The sequence below is a fragment of the Melitaea cinxia genome, chromosome 27 (assembly GCF_905220565.1).
Source record: "Melitaea cinxia chromosome 27, ilMelCinx1.1, whole genome shotgun sequence".
Lineage (NCBI taxonomy): Eukaryota > Metazoa > Arthropoda > Insecta > Lepidoptera > Nymphalidae > Melitaea > Melitaea cinxia.
In genome coordinates this window covers 8034772-8048697 of record NC_059420.1, presented here as the reverse complement: position 1 = coordinate 8048697, position 13926 = coordinate 8034772, and the positions used below count along the sequence as shown (strand labels likewise).

General features: G+C 38.0%; 1 protein-coding gene across 1 annotated transcript; it reads right to left on the bottom strand.

Annotated features, from left to right (window-relative positions):
* Positions 1-3195: 3195 nt before the first annotated feature.
* LOC123666944 (RE1-silencing transcription factor B-like) lies at positions 3196-13278 on the bottom strand. Its single transcript, XM_045600957.1, has 7 exons — positions 13092-13278; positions 9336-9415; positions 7684-7852; positions 6317-6591; positions 5209-5468; positions 4144-4279; positions 3196-3884 (listed from the first exon to the last, which is right to left on the bottom strand). The coding sequence occupies exons 2-7, from the start codon at positions 9395-9397 to the stop codon at positions 3284-3286; spliced, it is 1503 nt and encodes a 500-aa protein (XP_045456913.1). The 5' UTR covers positions 9398-9415; positions 13092-13278; the 3' UTR covers positions 3196-3283.
* Positions 13279-13926: the final 648 nt, after the last annotated feature.

Below are 13926 nucleotides of genomic sequence, written 5' to 3'. Positions count from 1 at the left end.
GCATGCACCACCTCGCCCCGGCGGCCGGCCCGAATGAAAACATCCGGGCCCCGGCACCCAGAGGGGCGGCACCCACAAGACCACCCCTCCCGACGACGCATGGGGTCTCAAGCCAGCCGAAGGTTAGGAAACTAAGTCCTACCCTACCCTCGATCCTGTCCAGGAGCTCTGTACCTTACACAGGAACACAACACTGCTTGAAAGCAGTATTATTTAGCTGTGATCTTCTGTAACGTCAAGGTACTTCCCCTGTCTAGCTGTTCCATATTTGAGCAGTATATTGATATTGAGGTACCCTACCTATATAAACACTCCTAAAACTATTATCCTATATGCAAAAATAAATAAAACAAAACTTGTTCTAGTTGGAATTTATTTACAATATATTTACAACTTCAATTCTAGAAATAACACAGGTTTAAAAAAATAATTGCACCACTCAATATTCTTTAACACCGCTTATTTTTAAGCGACCGATTTTTTATTGATAAATATAAAGCGCTTTACAGCTGAACTAATTTGTCATATAAAATAAGACGAAAGATGCTTTTCGTGGTCTAAGCGTTTGTACTTGTGTATTGTGGACCCACAAAAATTAAAAAAAAAATCCTCGATAGAAGCATCTCGAAAACTTGTTCAAAAAGTTTAAATTTGAAAACTGGTCACACTAGAAAAAACTAAAAGTTCCTAAAGACTTCTCAAGAAATCCTGATTATCGAAAATGGTGCTTAAAAGTATGCAGTATTTAAGAAATTAAACCATCAAACAGACTTTAGATATGGACGAAAATACATTACCAAAAAAACTTTAAAAATATTAAAGTTATTTACACTTTTTAATTATTCATTTACTTAAATTTTTGTAGTTTTCGATACATTTCGTCAACCTCTGTTGCTGTGATATTTTGCCAGTAATTTTTTTTTTTTTTTTGATTATTAGTGAACCTTATTGTTCACTTACAATATACATAATATACACAATAATTGTGTTTGCTCGCAAACGAAAAAAAAACCGACTTCAATTACATCGACAAGTAATACAACGTAGATCGATGAAAAAATAGTCAAGCAACTACGCGTTACTCAAGATTACTCAAAAAGTAGTTATCAGATCTCGATAAAATTTACATGTGACCACATGATAAACGCCAGCTTTCGATTAAATTAAAAATTATCAAAATCGGTACACCCAGTAAAAAGTTATTACGGATTTTCGAGAGTTTCCCTCGATTCCTCTGGGATCCCATCATCAGATCCTGGTTTCCTTATCACGGTACTAAACTAGGGATATCCCCTTTCTAACAAAAAAAGAATTATCAAAATCGGTACATCCAGTAGAAAGTTATGTGGTATAATACAACGTAGGCCGACGAAAAAAGCGTCAAGTAAAAACGCATTATTAGATATAACTCGAAAAGTAGTTGTTAGATCTCAAATAAATTTAAATGGGACCAATTGGCACACACCACCTTTCGATTAAAACAAAATTTGTCGAAATCGGTCTACCCGGTCAAAAGTTCTGATGTAACATACATAAAAAAAAAAAAAAAAAAAAAAATACAGTCGAATTGAGAACCTCCTCCTTTTTTGGAAGTCGGTTAAAAAACGAGTGTGCTTTAGACCACACGACTGAAAAGACTTATAAAGTAAAAGTAGTATTTCCCTATCAAAACACAATATTCATTTGCACAATTTGTTCGAAATATGGAAATGACCACTTTTAAAAAAATAATTGTGTTTGCTCTCAAACGAAAAAAAATGACTTCAATTACATCGAAAAATAATACAACGTCGTCGCCACTACGATTTTCGAAGGTTCCTTTCGATTTCTCTGGGATTCCATCATCAGATTCTGGTTTCCTTATGATGGTACCATCGTTTCAAACAAAAAAAAATCAGCAAAATCGGTTCATAAGCGACGATGTTATCCGCGAACACACATAAAAAATATATATATACCGTGGAATTAAGGAACCTCCTCCTTTTTTGAAGTCGGTTAACAATCTTGATATATGATAAATATGTACATAAGATTCAGTGTCAATGGCCATGTTAAAAAGTTAAAAAAAAATCACAATCAACGGAAATTCCATTATAATAACTTGACTGATTAATGATTGACACATCAAGGCATAAGCCTCTTTCTCCGTGTAGGAGAAGTGTTAATAACTTACTTAGACGATAATTTTGAATCTTACGTTGTTTAAACAAAATACAATTATAAATGACACTAGCGGACCCGGCAGACGTTGCCCGTTATACAGCTACCAAATTTGATTGCTAACATTTCGATAGCAGCGCCACCTACCGGGTCCGATTGTATTTTCCAAACATCCATGAAACCCCCACAGAAATTACATACAAAATTTTAACCAAGTCGGTTCAGCCGTTTCAGTTCAGTGACAAACACACAAGAACTACATATATTAAGATTTGAAATATAGTTATTTACATAATATCTTGAAGACAAAGTGGCAAAAATTGTTTAAATGACACAGGTCGTGGTCAGCACGTTTGGGTATAGTTTTTTACCCGACACAGGGATAAATCCTACTGGGGCTAACTGGGTTACTAAGCCATACTGGGGACTGTTGAGTAGAGGCGTTTATTTATTAATCGTTTCATCCCCTTTAGAAGTCCTAAAAATCAACCAAATAGATAAAAAGGTGTGTATCGAGTCCGACGAACTGGAGCTTACTCCTTCAGATCGACTGTCTTAATAGGCACAAAAAAGGCTTACTAGTCTAAGAAAAATATTAATACCATACCAAATGGTAAATAAACGAATCAGATAACGCCATCTATTGGAACCCTATTATATTGTATTAGAAAACTTCCAATAGATGGCGTTACGAGAAAAGTAACGAGGCCATTCGCTACTAGTCTAAGAAAAAGATTTAAAATCGATTTTTCGAAATAAAAATTGCATGTTTTTGAAAATAAAAAAGGACATGGGTTCATAAGCCCGTGGATGTATATCACATGTAAAAAAAAAGTCTAAGAAAAAGATTAATACCATATCAAATGGTAAATAAACGAATCAAATAACGCCATCTATCGGAACCGTATAGATGGCGTTCGTTCAGAGGTCATTTCGTTCAGTAGATTTCACTCCCCATATTTTTTTTCATACCTTATATGAAAATTGATTCTTAAGGAATGAAAGAAACGGAACATTACAATTTAAAATCCCTCCTTTTCTTGTTTATATTTTATTTCACATCTATCAACAATGTTCACAATCAATATTTACAGATAATTTACACGTATTTTCGACATGTCACTTATGTATGCCGCCTCATAACATGCCTTTTCATGTCACCGAGCCTAGTTGTCGCGTAGTTGCAACAACCACATTTGTGTACCTTCTGACCCTTGTGGCGCTTACGCTTAAATTGCTTCGTCTTCCCAGGCTCACCGATTTCGTGGCTTTTCAGATGGTATATTAAACTCATGTTGTGCCTCGCTTTGTAATCACATAAATGGCATTTAAATTTCTTCTCGTCTAGATGTTTTCGCTTGTGCCTCGCGAACTGTGACTTACTTGCGGTCGTATAATTACATATCGGGCATATTTGTAACACTGTTAAGTGCTCAGACATATGCCTCTTATATTCTGACCGACTTGTGCTCCTAAAGTGACACTGAACGCAGAAGTAATCGTAAACGCCCCACATAATCTTCGCTATGTCCTCGCTATTCGTTTTCGTAGATTTCTTAGATTTAGTTTTCTTAGATTTCGTCGGCCTCTTGTCGACTAGTTTGACGAGAGGAACGTCGTCCTCGTCGGTCTCGTCGGAGACTTCGACGGTATCGATTTCCGGTTCTTCGATTATTACCTCGTCTTCATCGCTCGACGTTAGGAGGCTGATCGGATCTTCTTTTCTGTAAAATAAAATTCACGGAATTATAAAATACGGTTATATATTCAAACTATTTTATTAACAGTGAGATGTTACCGGCTGAACGCATGCATTTATTTATCGCAAGAAACGTTGATTGTTAAAAGGTACTCTCCGAGCAGGTCAGCGATACCATTTCTAAAGTTTTTTTTTTTTTTTTTTATACTACAGACCGTGCATTGTTATTTGATAATAAATATTAAAAGCCAACCAACCAAAAAGAACAAAAAAATTAATCTTACTTCTCTCCCAAGTCGATGACGTCTGAACTACCATCGGACTCCGGCTCTTGAAAGACCATGCTAGTGGGGTCCACCTCACATTGGACGCTCTCCAACAACATCAGACAGTCTTGATTGGTCTGATCTGCACTCCCAGCTGGAATATGAAAATAATTTTTAAAATTTTAATAGTACTTAATTTTCCGCATTGGAGCAGCGTGGTTGGTGGATTAAGCTCTGACCCATCTCCGTCCGTGGGGAAAGAGGCCTATGCCCAGCAGTGGGACATTACAGGCTGAAGCGAGCGAGCGAGCGAATACTACTTGAAACACACACACTGCTTAGAGACACAACCAACGCTATGACAATATGATACAAAAAAAATACAAAAAAAGAAAATAAAAAAAATAAACAAGGGACAGGAATTCGTTTTAAATAATGTACAAAAAAAAATGACAGCGAAAACAGGACATTCATCCGTCAAAGTTATGAGAGCCTGTACGGGAGTATAACATTTGTGGAAATACAGGAACCAAGACACGCCCCCCCCCCCCTCCCAATTTCACACGCTGATTTCAGTGGCTGCCTCTGAGTAACTTCAACAGTTTTTTCGTGAGACTTTTATTTTTATACAACTAGTTCGGCAAACAGGCGTAAGACTCACTTGATTACCGTAGCTCATAGAGGCCTGCAATACCAGAAGTATCACGGCGCGTTGGCGACCAATCCCCCCAGGAGCTCTGGTCACCTCACTCACGACAGAAACATAACACTGCTTGAAAGCAGTACTATTTAGCTGTGATCTGTAAGGTCCAGGTATTTCCCCGGTCGGGTTACTCCAGATTTTGGAGGATATTTCCTGCCCTACCTCAGTTAAAACTAAGACTTTTGAAGTCAAACTTAAGACTAACAAACATACATCCATCTTCACTAACTTACGCAATTATAATATTAATACAATGCCTCTCATATTGTTTTCCAACTTTTAAGCGATGGAGGACCTCCCTTGACCATGGTTGCTATAAAGTATCCGAAAAAGTTGTTTCATTATAAAGAATGCATCTCATATCTGCACGAAGCACTCACCCTTATCAACCGACACTTCTATAAAAACCGGATCCTTTAACGCGTCGACATCAATCGTTTCGAACCCTCCCATTTCTCCCTCTCTTTTCTCTCCATTCTCATTCATTTCCGTTTCTCCATTCGTCCGTTCCTCTTGTGTTTGTGTGTGCGTTTCCGTATTCAGTGGTCTGATCTGTCTTATTAGATAATTTGTTATGATGTCCTCAATATCGCCTATGGGATTGCTCTCTGGATCTATTTTTGGTACGCTTGGAACTGTCCTGTTGGTCACAAAATATACATTTACTAGCTGATCTGGCAAATTCTGTACTGACATATTTTTTTTCGCAGTAAAAACATCACGGCCATTAATTTAAATAAAGTATAGACTACTTTAAGTTGGACAAAGTTTATGCAAAATTTCATTATAATCGATCCAGTATATAAGATACTAGCTGTACCCTGCGGGAGTTGCTACCCTTTTTTTTTTTTTGGTCGAACCAACTCAGAATCTTTTGTGAGCTCATGCACAACACTTTGCTTAAAATCATGACATGATCAAATGCATAGTTTACGATTCTATAAAGGACATACTGACAAATATTCATTTATATTTATAAATATATCGAAGAGGTGTGTGGGCAGTCCTGACTCGGTAGGTCTTCCTCCATACTCGGAACGTGGTGAAGTCAGATGATATGCTACCACGACCTTTCTGTATGCCACGCAAACGAGAAGTGTGTCGCATCGCACGTCCTCGTTATTTAAGGGCGGCGCGTCGATCACCCCACTACTCTAACAGCTGATAATTGACAACTGACGTTATCTGAATACACCCAAGTCAAACACTTGACGTTCCGTATTCATACTCTGCGACATATATAGATAAGATATATAATATTACGATAGCAAACAAGCGTACCTTACAGAAGATCACAGCTAAAAATACTGCACTCAAGCAGTATTGTGTTCCTGTGTGAGTAAGGTGACCAGAGCTCCTGGGAGGGATTAGGGATAAGTTCGGCATCGCAGCGATGCTTCTGGTGTTGCAGGGGTCTATAAACTACGGAACCGCTTACCATCAGGCAGGACTATACATTTTTAGCCACCGATATACGTAAATACTTACCTAAATATATTTTGACTATTATCATTATTTATGGTCGTAGTAGCCATTACTATATTGTCACTATTTCCATTATGCATGGTATCGGTAGCCATTTTGTTTTCTTCGTGTCTATGCTCTGTGGTTTCAGTTTCTGTATCTGTGGAACTATTATCGTTGTTTTTCGGTGACATGGCGGTGTCTTCCGTATCTGTGTAACTTGTTTTTGTATTCGTTTTGGCGGGAATTTCTTCATTTTCTTCTGTCGAAGTCGTATCGTTGTTAGGTTTATTTTGAATCTGTAAACGAAATTTCTAGTTCAGGAATGCTTTTTTTTGTTGTTTTATTATTATTATTATTTTAAGTGTAACTTAAAAGAATTACTGAAACATTTTTAAATTTTATATTCATTTAAATAACTATAAATATTATTGAAGTGTGGCACAGTAGGAAATATCTTGCCAAAAGTATCGGCCGGTATCTGTAATATCCGGGTATAGTGTATCCGGGTCTGTAAGTGCTTCAACCTTACAGAATATCACAGCTAAAAAACACTGCTATTAAGAAATTTTGTGTTACTGTGGCGAGTGTGCCAGGCGTTCATAGACCACGGTATCCTCTTACCATCATGTGGACTGTAGGCTTGCTTGTCTCCACAGTCGTATTTAAGCATATATGTATATATATATAAAAAAAAAACATTTCGTATTTCGAATAAAATTGATTTATACAATGTGATAGATATATCCACGTTTCCGATTTCTATTTTCCATACCATCAGCCTTAAATCCTTTCAATTGTGACTGTTATTGAATGTTTGTTTTATATTTTTATATTTGATTATTTAATTAATTAGACTTAGAAATATTATTATTTTTAATTGATTTTATTCATCATCATCATCATCATCATCATCATCATCATCATCATCATCATTATCATCATTTCAGCCTATTACAGTCCACTGCTGGACATAGGCCTCCACAAGTTCGAGCCAAAAATGGCGTGAACTCACGTGAACCTTTAGTCACCACGCTGGGCAGGCGGGTTAGTGACCGCAGGGCTGGCTTTCTCGCACCGGCGCACATGGCGCGAACTCGTGTGTGTTGCCCATAGTCACCGCGCTGGGCTGGCGGGTTGGTGACCCGCGGGTTGATTTTATTGAATTATTTAAATCAATTTGCATTTTGGTTGTTAAATTTAATGTTACTTATATACAAAATTCTGTAGGATTATAATATAAAATATGTCTTGTAATCAACTTAACTAACACATTGAGTTATCTGTAATATTAGATATAAGTTCTTTATGCATAAAATAAATAAATAAATAAAATTCTTAAGGAGTACACTTAAAAACTCCACTAGGGTGGGAATCAAACTTATACTTACACAAAATATAGTAGGTATGACCTTCGCCTTCAGCCTCTTCTTGCCTCTGACCGTCTCATACTGGTCTTCAAGGAAATGCTGACTGCAGACCACCGAGTCTACGGTCACTTTACAGCATGGTGTAAAGGCATCCAACCAGCGCCGACGGAGAGTACGGCTGTTGGGGAACCTGGAGTACAACGTAGACTGGTTTAGGCCTAGAACTAGTTTTTTTTTAATTACGCCTAGATTCAGGGGCGGGTATGGAACCCACAACCTTTTTTTTTTTTTTTTTTTTATGTCACTAGGTCGGCAAACAAGCGTACGGCTCACCTGATGGTAAGCGATTACCGTAGCTTATAGACGCCTGCAACACCAGAAGCATCGCAAGCGCGTTGCCGACCCAATACCCAATCCCCCTCAGGAGCTCTGGTCACCTTACTCACCAACAGGAACACAATACTGTTTGAAAACAGTATTATTTTGCTGTGGTCTTCTGTAAGGTCGAGGTACTTCCCCAGTCGGGCTGCTCCATATTTTGAGCAGAAAATTGGCTAGAAAGCAGAGTCAGTGCGAACCGCGCCGACGTGCGACGGTCTAATACTTCGCTTTTAAGCGTCATAGGGTATAGAAGAGTTGATTAGTTTATTTAAGGCATACCATCGAAATATTTTTTTTTACAAGTCTGGGTAAAAATATAAACAGCGCGGTAACTATTGGTCGATTCTCTGAGCAGAGCATACTTATGTGTTTTTTGAAGTAAAACTTCTTTACGCGAGCTTGACTTGGGGAGTAAGCTGGTGAATGCGTGACGAGAGCGTTACGAAAACTGTGATCGGGCGCGACGAACGGAGAGAGAGAGAGGTGCGAGCACACATTTTCTTTCTCTCGATCTCTCATAGCCAGTTACGTCTCGTATATCTTAGACACAGTGCAGACTTATTGTGCAGAAGTTCAACTTCAGTCGTGTGGTCTAAGGCACACGCGTTTTTATAGATTAAATTAAGAGTCATTATACATTACACTATTGAAAATGTCATCAAAATTTGATTAAGGTCGCATGTACGACGCCGCCGAACTTTATCATTTATACCACCTTTCAAATTTCTTTCAAACTATAATTATGTTTATCATCAAACAAAAAAAAAACCTGGACTTCAATTTACATCCAAAAGTAATAAAATGAAAATAGTAGGCTTTACCTATGAAATTGCCGTTTCGTCGTACTGGCTATTTCAAAACTAAAAAAAAAAATCGCCATGAACTCGAATTTCAAATTATTTTTATTTAAAAAATATATACCTAATTCTTTTTTTATAATTAGTCATTTGTTTACTGGTTAGCGTTCTGTTTACGGTCTATAAAATATACAGGCGGGTGTATAAAATACACACTCTTAGGCATCGTCGATTCGTTCGAAATTTAAATAAAGGCAAACGACAAGCTTCAACTTTGAATTTAAAAAAAAAGAATCATCAAAATGGGTATCAGTGAGTTGAGGTTAACAAACAAAAAAAAATAAAGTCAAATTAAAAACCTGCCGAAAGGCAACAATTAAAAGCCGGTTAACAATCAAAATCAAAATCAATAACATTTATTCAAATAAATCCCAAGAGCACTTTCGAATCGTCATTTTACAAATTAAAATTACCGAATTTAACCGAAATACTTACCTAAAATACGTAACATCTTCTTTTGAATCGTCGCATCCGTCCACACAGCATATCTGGACCATGATTCAAATACATAGACTCTGAAATAAAATTTATATAAATTTTTTTATGTAAAATAAAAAATATTCTTATTTACATTATTTTATTGTGCTTTTCGTGACTTAATAGTTGTGAGGGAGTCGCTGAAATTATCAGTCAGTTGAAATCCCCAGTCAATTGTAAGCCACAGTCAGTTGTAAACACCAGTCAGTTGTAATCCACAGTCAGTTAGTTGTAAACACCAGTCAGTTGTAATCCACAGTCAGTTGTAAACACCAGTCAGTTGTAATCCACAGTCAGTTGTAAACACCAGTCAGTTGTAATCCACAGTCAGTTGTAAACACCAGTCAGTTGTAATCCACAGTCAGTTGTAAACACCAGTCAGTTGTAATCCACAGTCAGTTGTAAGCTACAGTCAGTTGTAAACTCCGGTCAGTTATAAACCATGTTCAATTGTAAACTACGGTTAATTGTAAACCACAATTAATTGTAAACTCCAGTCAGTTGTAATCCCCAGTCATTTTTAAGGCACAGTCAGTTGTATACTCCACTCAGTTGGACGCTTCATGCTTCAGCCTGTAATATCCCACTGCTGGGGAAAGGCCTCTATCCCAATTAGGAGAAAGATCAAAGCTTAATACACCACGCTGCTCCAATGTGGGTTAGCGGATATATTCCCTACTATGAGTAACAATCGCTATAAGATACATGATAACAACTCAGGATGCCCCAGGCAGTTGTAAATCGCATTCAGTTGGAAACTCCTGTCAGTTATAAACTCCAGTCAGTTGTAAACACAGGTCAGTTAAAATCCATGTTTTATTATTTATAAATTTCTAAATACAATAATTAAAATGTTAAGTTGAACATCTGTACCAAATATCTTACAATAAGTAAGGCACAGCAGAATCTATCTATATTTTTTTTTTTTTGGTGTCGCAGGGGAACCCATTTACTGGTGATATCCAAGATGCCCGGGTAGGCATTCAATCGGGTGCAATACCGACCAAAACCCCTGCGGGAGCCTTTAGCCGCATTAATTGGAGGGTCCCGGATCTGCAGGGAACAGGATCCCTCTAGCGACAGGCTGGCCTCGGCGAAAAGACCAGATTTCTCCTCCATGGGGGCTGTCCGGCTCACCTCTGAACAATCCCGACGACGCCATGTCTAGCAGGACCGGGTTCCCATCCCGACCCGACACCACAGGAACACCCCCGTTCGTCGCCTGCAGACGGAGGCCTCGTCGGCGGCCCCCTCTCTCATCCACTCGTCATTCTTCTTCTGGGACATTGCTGTCTCGCAGGAGACCATCGCCTTCCAGGACTCGTCGTCGCCGAGCATTGCGGTGATAAAGCTCGGCAGTAACAAGTCCCCTCCGAGGACTGTCGTCAGATCGCGGCGCAGCGCCGCCCATCTCGGGCACACCTCGAGGGTGTGCTGGGCAGAGTCCACAGCCACGCCACAATCGTGACATCCAGTCGTCGGCTCCCTTTGGGCCGTCCGACACAAGTATTCACCAAAACAGCTGTGCCCTGTGAGAACTTGCGTCAGACGAAAGGTGAGGGGCTTACGCTTACGGCTGGCGCATCCACCGCTCAAGGACCGGGCGCAAGGCAGCCGTTACGCGTGTGCCATACGGCTGCTCCGCTAGGTCCTCCCCCCACCTCCGCAATAGCGCTTTTTGCCCCATCCGGCGTACCCGTAGGATCCCGTCTAACGTGAGGTTCTCACCGAGAGCCTTCCTACCCGAGACGTATGAGTAGTTCTCGGCAAGGACCTCCGCCACGAGCTCCCACGGGGGGTCGCCGGCTGGAGCAGTAGCTGCAGCCCACGATACTGTACGGTACCCCCAGATCACCCTCACCGCGATGATCCTCTGCGCCGACCGCAGTGCGACCTTATTCTTCGCAGTGAGGCGATCCGCTCAAACCGGGGCACCGTACGTCGCCATACTCCGGCAGACTCCGGAATATAGCTGCCTGCAGGCGGCGCTGGGTCCTCTGAGGTTCAGAAAGAGTCTGCCCATTGCACTCGCCACCTTCACAACCTTCGGTCCCACCATAACGAAGTGTGGGCCGAAGGTCCACCCTCCGTCAAGAATGAGCCCCAGATATTTCATTTGGGGGCTCATCCTGATCCTCCCCTCTCCGATCTCCAGGATAGCTCCCGATGGGGGTAGAATCTATCTATATGAGTAAATATGAGTAAATTTTTACGATGCCTGAAAACAACTGACAGCCTGAAGTTAGCTAGTCAACAAAGAAGAAGTTAGCAATGAGATAACTTCTTACAATTAAGTACACACTCCTTAAGTACACACACACCCTTTTTTTTTATCCCATAGCAACTATTTACTTATGAAACCCAGAGAACAAGCCTCGGGTATTATTCCATATACAGAATGAGTAGGCTCTACGTAGATTTTACAGCTAAAAACGAGTCATCAGACATCTTGCAGATAACCTAGCTATATTTAAGAAGAAACTGTTAATCATGTGATTTCTCAATTCAAAAGCTATCTAAGATTTATATTAATTTATAATAGTAACAGTTATTTAGTTCTATATTTTGTATTTTTTGTTTAAACCCTGAATGTTCAAAATTTTTAGAATAGGCAGATGACTTAATAGTCTAAAGCACACGCTGTAACTGCCTTTAGGAGGAATTATATGCATATCTAATACCTAGGCATATAGCTCATTCTAATTTTTTACATGTACTTCTGTATATGGTTCTTATTAAATAAATAAATTTAGGCGGTAGTTACGGAACCCTGACACCATGAATATGCTGACGTACAAATTTATGGAATCTTCCCAGGCCGACCTCCTTACGAGTTTCCCACATTAGCAGAGTTCCCCGTATTAGCCTTTCAGTGCCCCATTGTTTTAATTTCTAATTTTATTAATTGTTACATTATTTTGATCACTCTTGGAGTCCCATTTCAACTAAAGCAGTCATTAGTTATAAGATAATTATTGTATTAATATGTAATTAATAAAAAATTTAAATTATTCGTTTTTTTTTTTTTTTCAACCTCGTGACTAAACATAATTCAGTTAACTATGATCCAAATAAGTATATTTTTTATTATTTTGTTCTGAAAAATATTGTATATATAATAAGAAAAACTTAAATAAGTTTTAATTAAGTCGAAAATTAATTCCAATACTAACAACACTTATTTATTTTTATTGGAAGACAAAATCAATAATACGTTCATGAAACAACATGTCACACATATTCCAAACAATTATTGATACATGAATGTTATGAATTAAAAAAAGAATTACTTTAATTTAAACAAATCATAGTATAATTATAATAAAATATAATAAAAATTATTTTAAATCATTCAAAGCACAAATATATACATTTTAATATGTACAGATTTCTAATCTAATACAATTCGCTAATAACTTGTTACGCATCCTTATTCTGGTCCTTCTAAATCGCTTTTACATCGCAAGCGCGTTTAAGCTTTATTGTGTTTGAAATAAAGCACATAATGCAATACCGCACGAAATAATAACGCCGCAATAATACGAAGCGATTTACAGAATAAGTCGCAAAAATAATTAATTTCGGTCACTTAACATAATATTATTTTAAGCGTTAAACCACTACATTTATTAATTTTTCATTGAACAACACTTTTCGCGCGCAAAAACAACGTAAACAAGGTTAGAAATACGAAAAAAATTGTATACAACTTACCACGGTTTCACGATGGAATAAATTTTTGTTTTTTTAACTGATACTGTATCTAGTTATCACATGTTAAGTTATGAGTTTAGTTATTAAACACAAAAACATAACTCTAAGTTAGAACTTGGAATTAAAATAACAAGTAAGAGAAATATTTACTAATTTTTTTTTGTTGGTTTCTCATACTTGACAGATACTAGTGTTGCTACTTGCTGTACCAGATAATATTTACCGGATTTTTATCGATATTTTTTGCGATATCAATTACTGAAAAAAGCTATTATATATGCAAATAACCGTGACGTATACCTACAATATTTCTTTTTGTAATTATATATTTCGAAAAAAGGCCTTAATTAACTTTCTACACTTCCACGATTTCACACTGACCACGATCAACAGAACATGTAAATTGTTTAATGTATCGTTATATTATAAAATTGAAGCTATTACAACAGTCACGGTATCTCTCGCATAGTAAACATGTACAGTACACTATATAGATGTTTGTCGTGGGGCACGGTGGGGCAAGGTGGGGTATTTACCCCACCCTGACTCCGCTAATAATTGATATTTTAGATTTTAAGGAGCAAATTTTAAGTAAATTTAGTCAAAACCTTCTCAAGCTATTATTGAAGTAGTGTTGATTGTAAGAATTAGTGAAAAGTTGTAGTAAATTAAAAAAAATAGTAATAATTTTCTCATGCTTATCGATTTTTACATATTTTTTGTCGCCCCACCTTTGCCTATTTGGATACCCTCATGGGACTGAACGTTTGTGCTCAGGGAGTGAACGTACTGGAGGCTACTAAGTAAAAAGAAGCTACTCCTCCGTCCCTACCTT